The following is a 21,391-nucleotide window of genomic DNA, read 5'->3' as shown; positions in this document are numbered from 1 at the left end:
TTCTGGCTGTTGTGTAATTCCTTTGTTTTATTCTTTTCTTACTCTCTTCCTTTGTGATTGATTATTTTCTCTAGTAGTATGCTTAGATTCTTTCTCTTTCTCCTTTATCTACTATAGATTTTTACTTTCTGGTTACCATGAAGCTTATATATATGAGGCAACTTATATTTATAGCAGTCTATTTTAAGTTGGTACATTATGTTCTCTTCCTGGATCTGTACCTGTTTCCTTCTCCACATTAGGCAAGTTTTAGGTTATTATTTCTTCAAGTAAGTGTTCTGCTCCTTTCTCTCCTTCGCCTTTTGGGACCCCTATAATGTGAATAGTGGTCCACTTGCTATTGTCCCATAAATCCATTATGCTGTTTTTATTCTTTCTAATTTCTTTTTCTTTTTGCTCTCAATTGGATAAATTTTACTGCCCTGTCTCTGAGTTCACCAGTCCAATCTTTGCCTTTTTCCAGTCTGGTGAACCCTTCTGCTGTATCTTTCACTTCAGTTGCTGTATTCTCCAGCTTTGTGATTTCTCTTTGGTTGAAATTATCACTTTGTTCTTGCATTGTTCTCCTTCACCTGGTGAGCATATTTATGTCATTACTTTGAACTCTTATCAGGTAAATCACTTTCCTTTGTTTTACTGAGGTCTTTTTCTGAGGCTTTATCTTCTTCTTTTGTTTGGAACATATTCTTGTGTTTCTTCATTTTCCTTGACTTTCTGTGTTGGCTTCACTGCATTAGGTAACACAGGTACCTCTTCTGATCTTGAAGGAGTGGCCTTGTGTAGGAGATACGCATTATGTTTCAACCCTGCTCTAGCTTTTAGTTGTCTTAAATGTGTGAATGTCCAAGCAACCTACTTTATTTTTAACAGCTTGTAGTAGTTGAGGGTCTGAAAAAACTTGCCAGTGTCTCAAACTGGAATATCTCAGTCAGCACCTAGTTTCATTCTGATGGGAAACTGGACCCTCACACAGTAGCTTTCCAAGTATGTAAATAAATCTCTTTCATGGGAAGACTTGAGGATGGACATTTCTGTCCGCTCCCTTTGCGCTGAGTTCTGCTGTGATAGTCAGTTAAGGACTGTTTCTTTGTTCTCACCATCCTGTCGAACTCATGAACACAAGCCCCACTGGCTCTCACAACCAGGCTGTTAAGGGATGAATCCTCTGGGCAGCAGCCGCAAAAGCTGGGGTACCGGATGTGCATAGGCTCCTTGGAGACGCTGGAGACCTGGGGTAGGGCAGAGCATGAAAATGGTACCCCCTGTCTGCCTCTGAGTCTGGAGAGGACTGCATTTGGCTCCTAGATGTGTCTTTAATTAGAAGCTTCCCCTCTGGCTAAATGTATGAAAATAAACTCACAGACCTATTTCACAGAAAGACTCGGCATTTCATCCTGCTGCCTCTTTGCTGTGTCCTGGAAAATAGCTGGTTAAGAATTCTTTCGCCATTTGTTAAGTCCTGTGGGACCTGTGGCCCTTCGGCTACCATGTCAGGCTAGCAAGGGGCGTTCTCTGGAGGGCAGCTGCAAAACCAGGGCTCCGGACGTGTGTACAAACCCTTTCCTGGGAGATGCTGGTGACCTGGAGCGAGGCAGAGCCTGAGCACAGAGATGCCCCCCCGGGCTCTCTGGTCTTCGGAGAACATTACGGCAGGCCTCTCCCCGTGTTAAATCGGAAGCCTTCATCTCAGGCCAACGATTTAAGATAAGCAAATAGGCTCTTTCACAGAAAGACTGGGGCTGCCTTTCAGTGTGCTGTCTCTCTGTACTGTGCTCTGGAGGGTAGCCAGTTAAGGACTCTGTGTTTGTTACAGTCCTGTGGGACCTATAAACATAAGCCCCGTTGGCCACCAGAGCAGGGTGATCAGGGGGTGTCCCCCAGGCAGCAGCCACAAACCTCAGAGCACTAGATAGGTGCACAGGCTCTTTGTTGGGAGGTACTGGTGACCTGGCATGAGGCAGAGGGACAGTGTGAAGAGAGCACCCCTCCTTGAAGGCCTCTGGAGAGGACTGTAGTTGCCCCTTAGATGTAAGTTTGACTAGTGGCCTGCTCCTCAGGCTGTAGCCATGAGGACAGCCAATAGGTTTCTTTCACAGGGTGACTGGGTGTCTCAGTGGCCTGCCTCAGTCCTCGGCGCAGCCTGTGTGAGCCCTTGAAGGACTCTCAGTTCACTACAGCCTTGGGGGTCTGGGAGACACAAGTGCTATTGGCTTTCACAGCTAGGTGTTTTGGAGGCTCATCTTCTAGGTGGAGGTCCTAAAAGTTTGGGTATCAGATTTGGGGTTCAATCCATTTGTTCCTCAGGGAGAAGCTTGGAGTTATGGGTTCCCTCCTAATGGTGGGTGGTTGTGTTGAAGATGGGGTTTATGGGGAAATTGTGTCTCAGCCTCTCCTGTTTTGATACAGGTTTTATCATGTTTGCCCAACGTGTAGGAGTCTCTTGGCTAGTTTTTGGGTTTCTTTCAGAGGGAATTGTTCCACATGTACCTGTCAGTTTGGTGTGTCCATAGGAGGATGTGATTTCAGGATCCTTTTATGTTACCATCTTGAACTGAACTTATTCAATTTTGAAGTATTATAGGAATAAGGTTTAAATATGATTGTTAAAAAGGTAAGGTAATCAGTAGAGAAACGGTGACACATGGAAGAACTCCAGAATTTGGAAGAGTGGGGATGTCGGCTAGAAAACCTGATCAATTTGGGAACAAATGAAATAGCGCGTCTACCTAAATGGGAAACATGAAATGTAGGGAATTAAACCTGCTTAGCAATTAATATATTAAAAATGAAGGGGCTGATTTCTTAAATCAAGATTCCAAGAATATCAAATTGAAAGAGAAAAATATTTTTCAAAAAATGAGTGTAATATAATAATAAAGGTTAGAAATAAAAAGATAGCAAAAAAGATTTGCATAAAGAAAATACAGAATATCGGTGCAAGGATGGTATAAATACAATAAAAAGCCCATTCAGAAGAGAAGAGGAGGAGGAGCTCCAGAGCTAGTGACGCACACGGACTTTGAACTCCTGCTGGACAGGCGTTGTGAAGTCTTGCTGTCCTGAATGACGGGGGAAGTTCTTCGAATAATTTGGTTTCTTCTGTTTGGGACAGTCTTCTTTATTTGTTAGTCTCGATCAACAGATCCGAATTGGGTATTGGAGTGTGTGCCTATCTTGGGGTCTATATAGTTTTCTCATCTTGTGTGTTCCTGATGCACATTTGGGCTTGAATGTTTGAACAGTTGAACACACAACACTTTTAAAATGATTGAGTAGTGGGTTTAGAGAAGAGGCTCTGCTGCCTGAGGTCATTCAGGGCCCCAAGCTGGTGGGACTGCCGTCTTCAGCTGGCGGTTTCCATGTTTGTACTGTATGTTGGTGTCAGACAGCAGAAGGAGAAGGGAAGTGGGGGGTTGTGGAGAGAAACTTCATGAGCCAGGACTGTCAGTGGGGTACACCACTTCTTGACCAGAACTTAAATCACACGTCCAACCCAGCTCCAAGGGAGGCTAGGAAATACAGTCTAGCTATAAGCCTACAAGGAAGGTCTCTCTGCCTTATGTAAACCCTATCTCACCAACAGAAAATACCTATTTTCTGTAAGTTCATGGTACATTCACAAATATAATTCCAATGGACTCTTAAAGAGGTCTAGGAGATTTATCTAAGGAGTTTCATAGCCACATTCTTTAACAATTCATTATGTTAGAAATCCACAGCACCAAAAAAGATGCTTAATCTCTCTTACTTTGTTGGAAATTAAGAAATATTCTGGGTTTAAAAGAGAAAAAGAAAGAAAATGAAAATAAATTATGAATTACATAGAAATTGATGAAAGCCACAACCAATGGTGTGTTCTACAGAAAATTTCTGCCTCTGAGAGCTTTGGTCATTTAATTAATTATTGTTATGTAGTTTAATTAATTTAATTTTTTTAATTAAGTGAACTGATATCCAATTTAAGAAATTAGAGAATAAAAATGAAACTTCAGATTTCTTTAATATGTTTGCATTTTTTCCGTTGTATTGACTGTGATTACCTGAAGTAATTCATTTCTTAGCAAATGTCTATTTTGCTTGCTATTTCTAAACCAATTTAAATTTCATGTTATTGTTTGTCATAAATATTTCTTTGTGGTTCTAAAGTCATCTGAGTTGAATTAACCTGAAATAAGAGTACTATAAAATGAATTGGTGGGGTTAAAAGGGGTGACAAGAGTGGTTATTTTTGTATGTACTTGGAAGTTGTTAAAATTTTGTTTTTTTTCTAGATTCTGATTGAAGGAGGAGGAGCTTGTTCTTTAAAAGGCAGGCCAGCATCTTCTAAGAAAATATGTCAGTAAAACTATAAGTGGATTTTATTCTTTTTAAAACATTGACACTTAAGTGGAAATCAGTTATATTTTAAGTGTTTAATTTTTGCTAGCAAATATGTTTCACAGTTATCTTAGAATGTACTAGTAATGCAAATGACCCTTTACAATTACCTTGATCTTTTAAAAAATGCTTTGTAAAATAATGAGTATATATAATGTGTACGTATAGTTTAGCAAGTAACAATAAAGCAGATACCCTAGTACTCACTTTGTAGTGTAAGAAATAATATGTAACCAATACTTTTGAAAATCTCGATTGCATTTCCTATCCTGCCCCCTAGAGGTAACTATTATATTAAATTTGTTTTTTGTGATACCACACAGATTTTTTTCCCATTGCTTAATTTTGAACTTTCTACAAATTGAGGCAAACCATGTATATTTCAGCAACTTGCCTTTTTTTTCCACCCAGAAATATACTTTGAGATTCATTCACTATGATACTTGTGACTCTAGTAAATTTTATTATTTCTTTACTGCTGTACAGTCTTCTACTGTGTGAATGTACCACAGTTTGTTTATGCACCTTCTGGCAATGTTTATTTAGGTTGTTCTGAATATTTTGCTATGATGAGCAAAGCTACTTTGGAAATTCTTGACATTTCTCCGGGCATATGTATAAACATTTCCTCTAGGACATAGCTCTAGGAATAGAAGTGGCTAGTTCATATGATAAGCACATCTTCACCTCTCCAAAGCGGTGCACAATTGTTTTGCCAAGTAGTTGTGCCAGCTCCAGCTCAAACTCCCACTAGCAAGAGGTTGTTGTAGTTGTTACATATTCTCACTAACACTAGGTCAGCTTTTTATCATTGTTGGCAATCTGATATCTCATTGTAATTTTAATATATATTTCCCTGATTAGTAATTAATTCATTAGCCATGCATGTTTTATCTGTAAATTGGCTTTCATGTCTATTCCTCAGGTTTCTTTTAGGAAGTTTAGCTCTGGCTTTCCTTATGAGATGTGCCTCATATCTAGAGCTATATGCATATATCCTATATATCGTTTATGTCATAGATATCAATTGCTTAGTAAGCCTGTGGGTACCAAGTACTTCATTTTTGAGGCTTCTTTTTATTCTGTGTTGTTTTTTTATGGACAAAAGTGGCTGGAACTTCTTAGCTATTCTGGTAGAATGATTCCTCAGGATTTCTAGTCTGCTTGGATACCCACAAATTTTCATAGACTTTTTTTCTTTTTTGATTCAACTTTTTGAATATGTGAAACATTAATTTGGTTTCTAGCCCTGTCCTGTTTGCTCTATTTTCTTCTGCCTCATTTTTTTTTTTGTTGGTTTATGGTTTATCATTTCAATGGGTTTTTCCCCCCCCAAAAAAGCCTAAAAATACATTAACACACCTTTAAATGAGCCTTAGTTCCCTGCCTTTCTCACTCTAAATGTAATATAGGGTATTTGCTTTAATATAGGATATTTTATAAATGAATTGAATGGATTCACTTATTTAATAAAATATCCTACAGATGTCTCCATGTTAGTACTAGACATTTCTTCATCCTTTACTTATGACTATTTAGTGATTCCTTATGTGTATAGACTATATTTCAATCAGTCAGTACCCTGTTGGTGGATATTTGAGTTGTTTCCCATATCTTACTCTTAAAATAACAACTGTGAATAACTGCAATTAACAATTTTGTGCATATGTTGCTTAATTGTGGAGGTGCATTGTCAAGATGGTTTCTAGGAGTGGGACTGCTGAGTGAAAGGGCGATGCATTGGCTTTTCTGGTAGATACTGGCAAAATTTGGTTTTTCTAGATGCTGCCAATCCCTGTTGCATCCCATTTGGCAATCCCACCAGAAATGTGCCTTTTAATCCACAGCCTCACCAATAGGCTGGTGGACAAACTTAACAAATTTCTGTGAATCGTTTAAAGAGAGATGTATAGATACAAATTTGGGTCTGCACTTCTTTTACTGTGAGTGAAGTCAAGCTTTTCGAAAAGGTCGGATGGCTATTCCCTTTCCTTTTCTGTGAACTCTCTTCATGTCTTTGACCAATTGAATTTTTGGCATTTTTCCTGGATATTTAAAAAGCTCTTTGTAAAGAGATTTATGTCCTTGTGATATGTCACAGGTATTTTCTCCTAGTTTATTATTGGTTTTTGATTTTTTTTTTGTTTTGTTTTTTTTTTGCTTGCGGTGTCTCCTGCTTTGCAAAAGTCTTAATATATTTTCATGTGGTTAATTATATTGATCTTTTTATACTTTTAGATTTAATTAAAAAGACTCTACACTTACAGGTTATAAATGAATTCACCCATCGCTTCTCGGCCTTTTGGCTGAGATCAAGTGTAGTATCTGTTCTTATCAGTTTAATATCTGATACGTCCTCTATCCGAGGACAATATATTAAATGGATTTTTGGAATCAGGAGATGGAATGGGGGCTTGCTCCGTCCACTCCACGCATCGACCTGGTATTGCAGTACTTCCAGGAACGGTGCACAAAAAAAAAAAAAAAAAAAAAAAAAAAAAATGAATTCACTTATGTTTTCTTCTAGTAAGAGTATGAGTTTATATTTTTATATTTAGATCTTTATCTATGTGGAATTTATCCTGATTTAAGGCGTGAGATATGTATTGATTCAAGTTTTAAAAATGTGTCTTTTCCCTAGATATTTGTGATACCACCATTTTATACTAATTTTCCTTATGCATCAGGGTCTGTATTGGGACCTTTTTTTTTTTTTTTACTGTTTCATTGGTCTTTCCTAATTTTAATGTGCTATAACATACTATTTTTATTGTGTTTACTTTAGTATGTTTAATTTCTACAGGAAATAAACCCCCCTTTGCGTTTTTCAAGAAGAGTGCTTCTGGCTGCCTTTTACTTTTTTTCATATAAACTTTAAAATGAACTTGTCAAACTTCAAATAAATGTTTTAATTTTTATTAGGAAAATGTTAAATGTGTAAATTAACTTAGTATGAATTGTCATCTTAATGCTGTTGAATAATCCTGTCTAAGAAAAAGGATGCCTTTCTGTTAATTTGGCCTAAATTTGTATCATTAACAGTTTTTGAAAACCTAAGAAGTTTTCCTGAAGTGAATTCTACACGTGTCTTGTTGGATTCATCTGTAGGCGCTTCTTGTTGTTTCTTGTTGGAACTTTAGTGTGAACATACATCCCATGTTTCCACATTAAATAAGATTCTGGATTTTGAACTTAGGCACATGCATGTTGATTATTTTCCTGAGAGTTTGTTAGGAGGTGACTTTGAGGAAGTGTGATTCTTGGCATCTATAGAAATGATTATTAATTTTTCTCCATAGAACTTTTTTTATTGTGTTCAACCCCCCACCCCCACACGCATAAATAAAACTCACCTTCCCAACAATTCCCCCAAGTGTGCAGCATACCTCCCCTCCCCTGTCGCCTCTGGCAGCCACCATTTTACTTTCTGTTTCTATTAATTTCAATATTTTAAGTATCTCATGTAAGTGGAATCATGTAATATTTGTCTTTTTGTAACTGGCTTATTTCACCTAGCATAATATCCTCAAAGGTTTATCCATCTTGTAGCATATGACAGGATTTCTTCTCTTCGAATGCTGAATAATATTCCATTGTATGTATCTACCACATTTTCTGTATCAATTCATTTGTTGATAGACAAGTAGATTGCTTCTACCTTTTGGCCACTGTGAATAATACTGCAGTGAACATGGGTGTGCAAATATCTTTTCAAGATAATTGTTTTCAGTTCATTAGGATATATATACCCAGATATGGGATTGCTGGATTATATGGTAGTTCTGTTTATTTTTTGAGGGACCTTTATACTGTTTTCCATATCAGCTATTCCATTGTTCCATTTCCACTTACAGTGCACAAGGGTTCCAATTTCTCCACCTCCTTACCAATGCTTATTTTGTTTGTTTGTTTGTTTAAAATAAGTGGCCATCTAATATGTATGCAGTGAGATCTCATTGTAGTATAAATATTTTAAAAAGGTGAATTTTACTAATGGATTTTGTGATATGGACCATCCTAGCATTCTTATAATAAATTCCAAATCATGATGTATTATAATCATGTTCACTCTTCTGCTTAATTCTAGTCGCTCAGCTGACTAACAGACCTGTTACAGAGGGCATTGGCCATGACTTGAGGCATGAATAGGTAGTACTCATGGTTCACTGCATACAGAAGGGCATGTGATTTGATTTGTGTTGTTACTCCACATTCTATGACCTTTTGCTTTTCTTGGTAGTGAACCCATTTTCACAAGCCAGGAATGCAATGGTTGAATCTGCTGTGGATCTGTAATATTTATGCATCATAGAGAGTCAGGACCTACTTCTCAGGCCCATTTTTAAACTTTACTTGTAATCATAAGAGAGCACATTAAGGAGATAATGAAAGTATATCATACTAGATGCTTTGAATTTATTAATTTTTTTCATACAGTTTTGATTGTACAGTGAAGCTTCATTTACTAGATTAGCAAGTATCTGGTGCATTGAGACTTTATAAACTTGACTCATTCTCCCTTCCTGCATGTTGACATTTTGTTCATAAAAAATGGTTTATATATTGGAAAAAAATGAATCCAGTTTCTTTATTCTCCTTTCTTCCCTTATGTTAAGTACCCTTATTTTACTTGTAGATACAAATGTTTTAAATGTAGAATAAGTAAACCTATAATGCAAGCTGTCAAGTAGCCAAAATTTCAACTAGTTTTGGGGTACTTCAGAATGCTCTTACAGGATGTTAGCTGAACTTTTAACCAGCAGATAGCTTCTGCTTATTTACATCTTTTGTGAAGCATTAATCAATAACATTCTTCCTGAAACAAACATTCATTTTCAGATCTTGATTCTTCACAGAGTAGTCTGTCTACCAGTTACTCTCCAAGGCCAACAGATAGTTGTTTCAGTTCTAGTTCAGAATTGGTAAGTTACTGTTTTTTTTTGCTTGTTGATTGATATGTTCTCTGCTAATTTAGAAATACCTGTATTTCTCATTATTTACCTTTACACATTCTTGAAAAAAATAAGTGAATCAATAAAAAGTGGAAATAAATACAAACAAAAACATGTAAAAATTATTTAAAATGTAATAAAAATATAAATGGAAATATAAAATTAAAATGTAAATAAGCATCATTCATTCATATTTATAAAGGTGATAACTGTTATTTGTTGAAGTCACTCTTAAAGATGTGTGTGTGTGTGTGTGTGTGTGTGTGTGTGTGTGTGTGTGTGTGTGTGTATGTATGGATTTCTCTTAAAAGGCTTTTTAAAAGAGCCCACTCACAATAATTGAAATTACCCCAAACAAACAAGAATACATACACAAAGTCTCAAGACATATATGAAGAAAACTATAAGATGTATTGAGAGCTGTAATCTGAATAATCAAAATGACATGTTGTGTCCTGAGTGGGAATGTTGCATTTCTCATCAATCACATGTTTCGGTGGTATTCTCCATGTTTGTTTCATCTGCTTTGTTTCTAGCTTGCTATCCAAACTACTCATGCTAAGGAAGGACCCCTGTGACCTCTATGTTGCAAATTTATCGAATGCTTTACCGCTTTATTTTATGAGAACTCCTAATAATATTGGTAGAAATGATTATTGTCTTTTTTTGAAAGATTTTCTTTCTGCTTTTGTGATGGCCCACTATCTTGGTTTCCTTCATAGCTCTCTGACTTCTCCTTTGTCTTCGCCCACTTCCTTCCCCTGAATAAATGGTAATATTTAGGATTTGCTCCAGGACTCTTCTCTTAACCTACACTCCAAATTCTAGATGATGTTATGTTCTTTAATGGCTTTATATACTATCTGGTTAATAACAGTTCTCAACTTTGTGACTTTATCCTAAATATGTATTTAGATGTTCAGTTTCATACTGGATATATTCTTTTGGATATTTTATAAAAAAATCTCCTTATCCTCATACCTCAAACTGAACATCCACTACTCTTCTCCCCGAATCAGTTTTTCTGATAGTTCCATATTAGTAGATACCTTTTTTAGCCTCAGTTCCTCATGCCAGCAACTTAGCAGTTTGTCATTTCTTTGTCGTTCATCTGCCTCCCTTTGTCATCCATTCAGTTCTGCCTCCAAAATAAGTTGCATATTTATCTACCTCTCTCAACTTGCATTGTCAGTTACCCTAGTCAAAGATACGATCATCTTGTTCTTGAATATTGTTGTTTCCTGAGAGACCTCTCTACTTCCACTCTCGTCCCACTTTCTTTACCAGCTAAGCAATCATCACGATCTTTTAAAAACTTAAGTTGAATCATATTATTCCTGTATATAACTATTCAATGGATTTCTGTTTTACTTTAGAATCTAAAATACCTAACAGTGGCCACAGGCCTTGTGTGGTCTGTCCTCTGACTACCTCTTCAACCTCTAGTATTTGCCCTCTTTCGCTACGCTCCGTACATACTGAATTTCATTTAGCTTGTCAGTCTCTTTTCTGCTGCAGAGCATTTATATATCCTGTTTCCTCTGCCTTGTCTTATTCATCCTTTAGGTCTCAGCTTAAATATGTCGCTTCTGAAAGCCCCTTCTTGGCTCCTCAATTTAAATTCGTGCCTCAGTTATGTTCTCAAAGTGCTTCATACTTGTTCATGTTTTCCCTCTATATATAATATACACATGTATGTATGTATGTATATATATATATGTAATCATATATGCATATGTGTGACTGTCATTTCCACCGTGAAAGTATGTGCTCTGCGAGGGTAGCAACCATACCTGCTTCACTCACATTGCAGACACTGATGAATATTTATTTCTTGAATAAATACATGTAGTGAGCTTGTTTTTTCTAATTTCTGCCCAGCTATTCTCAGGGCTGTTTCTTGGACTTGCTTTTCTTAGTGCCAATCAGCTAAGGTCTGTACCTAATTTTAGTGTTTTTCTGCTAGACTTGCTTTTCATTTAGCTTGAATAAATTCTTTTATGCAAGATTTTCATAAAAAGAATATTTTGTTTAGTTCAGAATTACTAGATAATTTAGAAACTTGAAAAATTCAAGCTAGCAAATTGAAAACTAGACCTATTAAAGTTTATTAAAATCTTACTTTTTCAGAAACAGTTGAGATTTACTGCTACTTGACTTTTTTTTTTTTTTGGTCTATTTGATTTCCTATTAGCTGATACTTTCTTTACATTCTATTTTTCATGAGTCTGGTTTCCTTACATTCTACCTTTCATAAAAGGTACAATATAGATATTTTTTGACTTAATAATTCAATTAGTGATTAATAGAACAAGTTATATGTGTTAGCTGTTTCTTTCAAAATGATTACTTCTACTCTACTCTTTTTAAGTGGTTGAAGACTGTGTTACATGTAATTCCCTGGTGTGAAAGGATAGGGGGATGAAGTAGCCATGACTACGGGGACTAATAAGAGGCAAAAGTCTCTTCTCTTTTTTAGTTCTTTGCATTTTTAATACAGGGATTATTTATTTATTTATTGTTCTTGCTAAATTAAAACTCTGTAACTTTCTGGGAGGTGGTAGATTATTGTTTGAAGACCCTTTGGTGGTATAGCAGCTTTAATTTGCAAACCTGCCAGAGTCTCTTCTGTATTTTGAAATTTTTTATAATGTGAATTCTAAGAATGCCTGCTTTAAAGTGATTGATTTTTAAAAATCTAAACATAATTTACAGCAAAATTAACTAAATTTCTTTTAGTCATCTGAAGATGAAGATCAAAAACGGAAGGAAGTTGAAGATTCAAATAGGAGATCTATCAAAACCAAAGAACCAACTAATCATTTGTGTCTAGAAAGGATGGCAAAGCTTCCATGTGATAGGATCATTAAAAACAATGCCAAAATCCGTAAACAAAGTGAGAATTTTCATCACTGCTCAGTGAAAGATACTGCTAATCAGCCTCCACAGTCTCAGTGTAATTCACACATATCACAAAACAAAACCAGTCATTGCAGTTTACAGGTTGTAAAATGTGATGCATGGGTACAAACAGAGAGTAAACCTGTGACAGAAGAAAAATTAGATGCTGCCGTACAGTGCAGTATAATTTCAAAATGTGAATGTGGAAGTGATGTGTCTTCTCTTGGTAATGTTGAAAGGTGCAGTGAAAATATTAAGTCGGATACCACTGGAGGGCAGGAAATCCTCAAGAACAACTCATACTGCAAAATCTCAGCTCGAGAGTGAGCGTTTCATTTAATGTTCAGAATTCATGAACAAAGTAAGGAATGAGAAAACATGAAAGTGCAAGGTCAGAGTATTTAGAGGCTATATTATGGTTTGTTTTAAAACATTTTAGTATTTATGCATTTGATTTTAACATAGATATTTCTTAAATAGCTTTAGCATTTATTAATGTGTATGAAACTTACTGTCTGCCACTCTTGTGGTTATTATATTATATTTGTGGATTAAAAATGTTTAATTGCTTCCTTCCTTGTTGCACTTACTTTAAAATTTAGCGCCGTTGCGTCTTTTAGCAAAAATACCGTCTTCCAAGATTTTAAGAGAGAAAATAATACTAAATAATATCAAAAATGTTTTATAACCTAATTATAAGAATTTTGTTAACTACTTAAATATTAGACTCATTAAATTCTGGCATTAACTTTTTGATAAAAAAGATGTTCTATTTTGTTTGGATAACATTTTTTGTTGGTGCTTGTATTGAAAGGAAAATGTTTTTGTCTTCAAGGTTAAAAAAATATTTCAGGTTTCAGTGCTTTTATAAAAGAATTGTTCAGCATTGGAAAATATTATTTATGTTCATTAATTTTAATATTGCTGATTCCTTTCATGAATATTGTTTCAGAATTTCTCATTTATAAAATATAGGCTTTGTTTCCAGCATAACAATTATTTTTGTGTTAAGATTTTAAATTTTCATACTCTAAAACTGACATTTGCATGAATTTATTAAGTGCACAGCAGGGTGCATTCTGATATCTCACTGAACCAAAAACATAATTGTTAGGAGTTTCTGTGCCTTTGGTGACTATGATGATTAAATGCTGCATTTTTTCATACACACATATCATTCAGTAGTTTGTATTGCAGAGATTGTCACAGTTAACAATTTAGAAATGACAGCTGATTTTTTTAATTTTTTGTTTTTAAAGAAATTTTTTGAAGTATAGTTGACATCGTATTAGTTTCAGGTGTGCAACATAGTGATTTTACATTCACGTGTATCATGAAGTAAGTGCAGTTACCATCTGTCACCATGAGTTATTACAATATTATTGACTATATTCACCATGCTGTACTTTCATGCCTGTGACACTGACTTTATAACTGAAAATTTGTACGTCTTGATCCTCTTCTCCTGTTTTGCCTATCCCAGCCCTGCCCCCTCCAGCAACTACTAGTTTTGTAATTTATTTATGAGTCCATTTTTTCCCGTTTGTTTTAGTTTTTACATTCCACATGTAAGTGAAGTCTTGTGGTATTTTTCTTTCTTTGCCTTATTTCACTTAGTATAATACCCTCTTGTACCATCCCTGTTGTCGCAAATAGCAAATTTCGGTCTTTTTTATGGCTGAGTTAATACTCCATTGTGTAAATGTAGCACATCTTTATACATTCATTTGTTGGTGGACACTTACATTGCTTCGATATGTTGGTCATTGTAAATAATGGTACAGTAAACATGGGGACGTGTATCTTTTCAAATTAGTGCTTTGTTTGGGTAAGTACCCAGAAATGGAATTACTGGATTATATGGTATTTCTATTTTTAATTTTCTGAGGAACCTTCATACTGTTCCATGGTAACTGTACCAGTTTACATTCCCTCCAACAGTGTAGGAGGGCTCCCTTTTCTCCACATCCTTGCCCACGCTTGTTTTTCTTATCTTTTGGATGATGGCCATTCTGACTGGTGTGAGGTGATATTGTGGCTTGATTTGCATTCCCCTGATGATGAGGAACATCTTTAATTTGTCTGTATGTCTTTTATTGTGTCTTCTTTTGTCTCTTCAGGTCCTCTGCCCATTTTTTAATTGGATTGTTTTTTCTGGTGTTATTTATATGACTTCTTTATATATTTTGGATATTAACATCTTATCAAATGTATCACTTGTGAATATCTCCTCTCTCATTCTGTAGGTTGCTCTTTCATTGTGTTGATGGTTTCCTTTGCTGTGCAGAAGCTTTTTAGTTTGGTGTAGTCCTGCTTGTTTATTTTGCTTTTGTTTTCCTTGCCTTAGGGAGACATGTCCAGAAAAACATTGCTAAGGCCAATGTCGAAGAGTTTATTGCTTGTGTTTTCTTGTAGAAGTTTTATGGTTTCAGGACTCACATTTGATCTTTAATCCATTTCAAGGTTCTTTTTGTGTAGGTCGTAAGAAAGTGGTTCAGTTTCATTCTTTTGCGTGTAGCTGTCTGATTTTTCCAACACCATTTGTTGAAGAGACCGTCTTTTCTCCGTTGCATATTCTTGCCTCCTTTGTCATAATTAGTTGACCATATACATATGGGTTTATTTCTGGGTTCTCTGTTCTGTTCCATTGATGTTTGTCTGTTTTTATGCCAGTACTATACTGTTTTGATAAGGACAGCTTTGTAGTATAGTTTGAAATCTGGAAGTGTGAAACCTATAACTTTGTTCTTTGCTTTCAAGATTGTTGTGGTTATTTGGAGACTTTTCATGGTTCCATACAAATTTTAGGATTATTCTAGTTCTGTCAAAAATGCCATCAGTATTTTTATAGAAGTTGCATTGATTCTGTAGATTGCTTTGGGTATGGATTTTAACAATAATACTTCTTCCAATCCATGAGCACTTTTAATCTTTTCACTTATTTGTGTTGTCTTTAATTTCTCTTATCAATGTGTTGTAGATTTCAAAGTACAGATCTTTCACCTCATTGACTAAACTTAGTCCTAGGTATTTTAGTATTTTTGATGCAATTGTAAATATGTTTTTATTAGTATATAGAAATATATTCTATATATTTTGTTATTCTTTTCATTATTAGTATATAGAAATGCAACAAATTTCTCTGTTGATTTTGTATTCTGTGACTTTATTGGATTCATGTATTTAAATAGTTTTTTGGTGGTATCTCAAGATTTTCTATATATATAGCATTATGTCATCTACAAATAGTGAAAATTTTCCTTCTTCCTTACGAGTTTGAATGTTTCATTTCTTTTTCTTGTCTGATTGCTGTGGTTAGAACTTCTGGTACTTTGTTAAGTAGAAGTAGTGAGAATGGACATCTTTGTCTTTTTCCTGATCTTAGATGAAACGCTTTTGGAGAGATAATGACAGAATTTTCCAGAGTTGATCAGTTCTACTAATTCACAAATTCAAGAAGGCCAACAATTTGCAAGTAGGATAAATAGTATGAAGTCATTGTATGGACCCAGCATAATAAAATGGCAGATCCTCAAAGACAGAAGAGATCTTGAAAGCAGCTTGAAAAGAGTATGTTCCTTAAAGGACAGCTGCACTGTTGGATGACTTTGCAGTAGCAATAATGGAGGTCAGAAGGTGGTGCATTAGACCTTCCATACCCTGATAGAAAATCACTGTTACCCTAGACTTGAGTTTCCTGCTTTATAGCTCTAGCACTGTTCGAAACCACCGAACTAGCCAATACTACCCTTAAGGAACCATTTCTGCAGGATTCAGTGATTTATACTTAAGGTCTTTGTATGTGGATAGCACTTTCATTTTGTGAGACAAGTTCCTGATTTTTTCGTTTTGGTCTTTAACCTGTATGCTCAATAACTTTTCCATTGCTTCTACTTCTTCAGGTCTTCTAGACTTTGCAGTATTTGAAGGAGTTAGAGCCACAGGAATTTCTCTTACATTTTCAGTGTTGTCTCTGTTGGTTGCTGAGGAGATAGTACATGTTCTCTTGTTTCCTTTAAAATGCTTTGTTATTTCAAGCTTCACTTTAATACTTAATGCACTGCTTTTACATGCACTGCTTGCCATTTTTTAATCAGGACATTTAGATGTTTTGGGGATGATATATATATATCACAAATATATGTATATGTATTTGTGGAGAATGTGAAAGAATAGCTAAACAATCCTAAAAGATTATGCACAGAGTGAATTGAGGTAACTGGCAGATTTGTGAATACGTGAGTGTTCATTTTGGGTATCCCTACATGGCTCAGTTCAGGTGGGTGCACTTGTGTGCATTCCCTTCATGTTTCTTGTGGATCCGGTTGAACATCAGTGTTAAATTCATGTTATGCTCAAATTGCTCCCTAATATATCATGTAGGAACACATTTTGCCTTCTCAAAACAATTGTTACAGGAGAACTATTTTTTTCCCTAGAATTTTTCATTTTTTAGTGGTGTCTTCTGAAGGACAAGAATTTTAAATTTTGATAAAATCTAATTTATCTTCTTTTGAAAAATCAAAGATTGATTAAACAAAACATTTTTCTTTCTAGAAATTTTGTATTTTTAGTTCTTACAGTTGTCTGTGATTTATTTTCAGCCTTTTATTTTTCCCATTAGATACCCAGTTGCTCCAGCACCATTTGTTGAAAAGACCATTCTTTCCCCTCATTGAATTAACTTTCTGCCTTTGTCAACAATCAGCTGACCATGATGTGTGGATTTGAACTCTTTATGATGTTCCATTGATCTCTGTATCTGTTAATAAAATAATACCTTGTCTAGATTAATGTAGAGTTATAGCAAGTTTTGAAATCAGGTGTGTTACTACCTGTTTTTTCTGAAAAAAATTGTTTTGTTTTATATGGATTCCCATGTAAATTTTGGCCTCAGCTTGTCAAAAAAATTTCCATTTGCGTATTGATAGGGATTGTGGTGAATCTAGATAGAAATTTGGGGGGAATCAACATCTTAATAGCATTGAGTTTTATAATCAATGATCATGTTAATATCTCTACATTCATTTAGATTTTCTTTAAATTCTTATACCAATTTTTTACCTAGACTGCAGTTTCATGAACAAAATAAATGTTTCAAGCCACTAAATTTTGGAGGTTTGTTACCCAGTTATAGATAGTTGGAACACATCTTGTTACCTAAGGTGAGGTGCTGCCATAAGGAAAACCTAAAACATAGCTTTGGGACTGAGTGACAGGCTGAATCTGGAAGGACTTTGAGATTATTAGTGTAATGGCCCTTGAAGAAACTGTTAGTGGTAAAGGTTATGGTCCTCAAGGTACTTGTCAGAGAGGGCTGAAAGGAAATTGAGGATATGTTACTGAAAGCTAGAAGAATGTGACCATTTATTATGTAGGGTCAGAAATTTAAGCAACATTATCACCTGTAGTAATATGGAAAATAGAAGTAAGGAGAAAATAGAACAAGGAAATTAACAAGGAGATTTTCAAAGGAGCGTGTTGAAGATGCTGTTTTCCTCTAGCTGACTATAGTAAAATGCAAGATGAGAATTTTGAGTGAAAAAAAAATACCTTTATTATGAAGTCAGGACTTGCTAGAATCAAAAATAAAATTCTCATACCAGTTTCTTCTACTGGCAAACAATGCTCAAATTATGAAGAGGCTTTTGAACAAAGATCAGTTCCTGGACATCAATTCCAGGAAAAGGGGGAATAAAGTGATGTCAAGGGTGTTGCTGTACAACTCTGTAAAGATCTCAGAAAGATTTGAGGTGGTATCTCAGACAAATACCTCTATGGATCGTAAAAGGCATGTATTGTACATTGTCTCTTTGACAGTATTTAAAAATATTGAGAGTTTTCCTATAGTAGCATTACTGGAAGCCAGAGAGAGAATGACTTGCCTTGTTGAATTTCATGGTGTGGCTTCTAATGAGGTGAACCCCAGTATGATTAATAAGACCCCCATAAAGTTTTAAGAGACATATACTTGTAGAAACAGTGCCTATTGGACTAAGAGGGACAGAGACAGTCCATGAAAAGAGGCCTTTGGGTTTCTGAAGTACTCGGGCAGGAAGCAGGCTGATGACACTACTTAACTGCAAATATAAGTATTTTTTTTTGTGAAAAAGATGACTTAAGGAAGTAGAACCATGAAATTAGAGGGTGGAGCTAAGACCCATACACATCTGTGCTGCATTCTTAGGCAGCAGGCCTGTATGAATCAGTATGTCCCCGGCTGGATTTCAGAATTGTTACGGACGAGTGGCTCCGGTTTGCCTCTCTGTTACCCCCTTGTCAATGGAAAAGTCTCTAATGATTCCATGGTCTGTAGCCCATTCCACCATTGTATGCTGGCGTGCAGGACATATAACTTGTCTCTTTAGTTCGCCAGATCTGCACTTTGAGAGTAGCTGTACTTGGGGAGCTGCGCTTGGTAAGTAGCACCTGAAGAGCCTCATACATACTTGGATGAGATTGTGGGCTTTCAACAAATGCCTGGTGCTATAATAGGTGAGTCTCGCAGAGGCGGGGTTGTCTTGGTGAGTGGACAGTATATTTGGCATGCAGAAGAAATATAAATAATTTGAGGCCAAGGGGTTTTATTAATTTCTTTGACTCTCCTTCCACAAAAAGTGGAGTCTAGTTGCTCTTCCTTTTATATGGTGAGTCGGTCCAGTGAGCTGCTTCTAACAGAGTAAGGGGGGAGTGATGGTGCGTAACTTCCAAGGCTCTGTCATAAAAAGTGATAAGAGTTTATAGCTGTTGCTCTTTTTCTTCCTCCTTCAGGAGACGTGCCTTCATTGCCTTGGCCTGCCTTGGAAGAGGTCTGGCTACCATTAACTTTATATGCTTGAGAGACCGCGTGGGAAGACCACGTGGAGATAGAGTGAGATCCCCGAGGAGCGCCAGCTTTCCGCCCTCGGTCTTTGGGGTCTTCTCAGCTTGGGAACCAGATGTATGGGTAAGGGAGCCAGCCCTGCTTTCAGGGAGTTCTGGCAAAAGGTGCGTACGAATAGTTGTTGCCTCCAGCCCTGCTGAGACCTAATATTTAGGGATCAAGGTATGTCATTTTAAGCCACCCAAAGCTTCGAGGTGACTTGTCATGCGGCATTATATAACTGGGAGTTCGTGTTTGCATGTCCTGCTCTCCTCACTGCCACACTTGCTGTTGAGAGCCAAACCCTCTTTTCCTGGATCTGTATCTGTATCTGTGTCTGCATATATTTATATCCTGCAGCAGTACATCTCACACAGGGGGCACTCACTTGGGTCTTTTAAATGTGCCCGGGGCATTGCTATCTTCCTTTTAACGATGTAGTCGCATCACTTCACATCTCGCCTTTGAGCCTCTGTTTGTGTTGCTCTGTTTACCTTCGTTCACTCTGACTCTGGCTCTGGCCATCACTCTGGTCTCTCTCACTTCATCATGACCTGAATCCTTAACCTAACATTTGCCTCTTGGCCTAATGTTGGTAATAACTATTAAAATACATTGAGCATATATGTAAATTAGATGTGTAAGTTTTATAAGTGAAGACCCCCTTCACCTGTAGGTGAAAATCCTTTGGCATAGTACCTAGTAAATCAATAATCATCTGTTGACTGACCTTAATTGTGTGGAAGATGCTGAAGTAACTTAAATATACCACCTCTTTTAATCCTCACATCAGTGTTATGAGAATTATTATTCCCATTTTATAGATGAGAAAATTGAAGTTTAAAATGGTGTAGTGACTTTCCTCAGGTAGTATGGTCAATAGTGGAGACAGGATTCAAATCAAAGATGTGTCTGACTCAAAAGCCTGTGGTCTCTTCCTGACTGCTTTACCTTTTTTTGATGTTGACGTAGGTTTCTAGTAGTTGACCTTGGTATTACCCATTGACTTCAATATCATTTATATGATTTGCTACTTAGCCACGGCTTCTCCTGTACTGATGTCCTGTTAGCCCTTGACTTGTCGCTACATTCTATCCTGTGGCTTGTGTTTGGGGTTCCGAGGAAAGAGTCTACCATTAAAAATGTAACATGGAGAATTGCATGTGTTGTCTTCATGGAAAATATGTGAAATCTAATGAACACTGGAGCTACTGAACTGTTTCGATGTTTGAAAAAATTAAGACCTGTTAAAAATGAGTGGAAACGACTTTTGGCAATACTTTCTTATGTTAGATTTCACAGTTTTAGAATTAGACATTTTAAGTCTTGCTCTTATACCAGTAGTTTTTTCTTTCTCTTAAGATGAAATCATTTGCTTACATAAGAGCCTGTTTTTCTGTTGCACGTTGGCCTAATAGTTAACTGTGTTGGCGCTATTGGTCGTTTTGTTCTCAGCCAGATTATTTGGATCTCACACTTCTGGTGTCACCAAACATGCTGTATGTGAACAGTATTTGCTACTCATCTGCTGTTTTAAGGATTTGTTATGTTATTTATGAGTTAGAAAGTAAGTGTGTTAAAACTGAGAAAAATAAGGCAGACTACAAGTACAGTTGGCATCATTTGAAAAAATCAGTGTACAGTGAGTACAAACATACCCTTTACGTATCAAAACCTAATTGTGTGGAAACTTTATTCTGTTTGATAATAGTGCAATCCATTTTTCATAATTGATGATGGGGAAATGCTTCATTTTAGATAAGATCAGATCCAAGGGTCATTTTCTCTGAGCTGCTTTTACTTGAATAACTTCATGGGACTTTACAGAAAGTGATCCCCCTACCCCACCCCACCCCAGGAATTGCCAAGTGACGTTTCCTAAATTATTTCACAGTGACTCTGAGTAACGGTTTCTTTGTTTAATAACCATGAAGGTGATAGATTTCAGTATTTGTCTTAATCTACAAGTCTCTTCTGAATTTCAGTACAATATGTAGAATACTTTCAGACATGTATACAATGCCTGGAATAGTGTGTATATCATGGTAGGTACTTACTAAATTTTTGTTGAAGGAATGAGTTCAGTGATGAATGCTACATTAATACTTTGAAATGCAGTGGCAAGAGGAATTTCTGCCTTCAAGAGCCACCACTTTTTTCCATAGGCAAAGAACTCAGGTTTTTTTCTTTTTTATTGGAATATAGTTGATATACAGTGTAATATTGGTTTCATATGAACAATATAGTGACTCACTAATTACATATATTATTCAACATGGTAAGTGTAGTTACCTGTTAC

At 36.1% G+C, this 21,391-nt stretch overlaps 1 protein-coding gene and 1 non-coding gene across 4 annotated transcripts in view; both read left to right on the top strand.

Annotated features, from left to right (window-relative positions):
- The window catches only part of REDIC1 (regulator of DNA class I crossover intermediates 1), a 47,811-nt gene extending 35,009 nt beyond the window's left edge, over positions 1–12,802 (top strand). For 2 of the 3 annotated variants that reach the window (XM_037009964.2, XM_037009960.2), the window contains exons 11-13: positions 4,272–4,335; positions 9,217–9,299; positions 12,069–12,802. In XM_037009964.2, the coding sequence (XP_036865859.2) occupies positions 4,272–4,335; positions 9,217–9,299; positions 12,069–12,557 (636 nt within the window). In that variant the 3' untranslated portion in view covers positions 12,558–12,802. The remainder of the gene's footprint in view (positions 1–4,271; positions 4,336–9,216; positions 9,300–12,068) is intronic. The other variant, XM_073222633.1, reaches the window with a different exon arrangement.
- Positions 6,664–6,854, top strand: LOC140846640 (U2 spliceosomal RNA). The gene has a single exon (XR_012125975.1). It is a non-coding gene; the product is annotated as a U2 spliceosomal RNA (small nuclear RNA).
- Positions 12,803–21,391: the final 8,589 nt, after the last annotated feature.

This window comes from Manis javanica, chromosome 15 (assembly GCF_040802235.1).
Source record: "Manis javanica isolate MJ-LG chromosome 15, MJ_LKY, whole genome shotgun sequence".
NCBI classification, from domain to species: Eukaryota; Metazoa; Chordata; class Mammalia; order Pholidota; family Manidae; genus Manis; species Manis javanica.
This window is presented reverse-complemented; position numbering and strand designations above follow the sequence as displayed.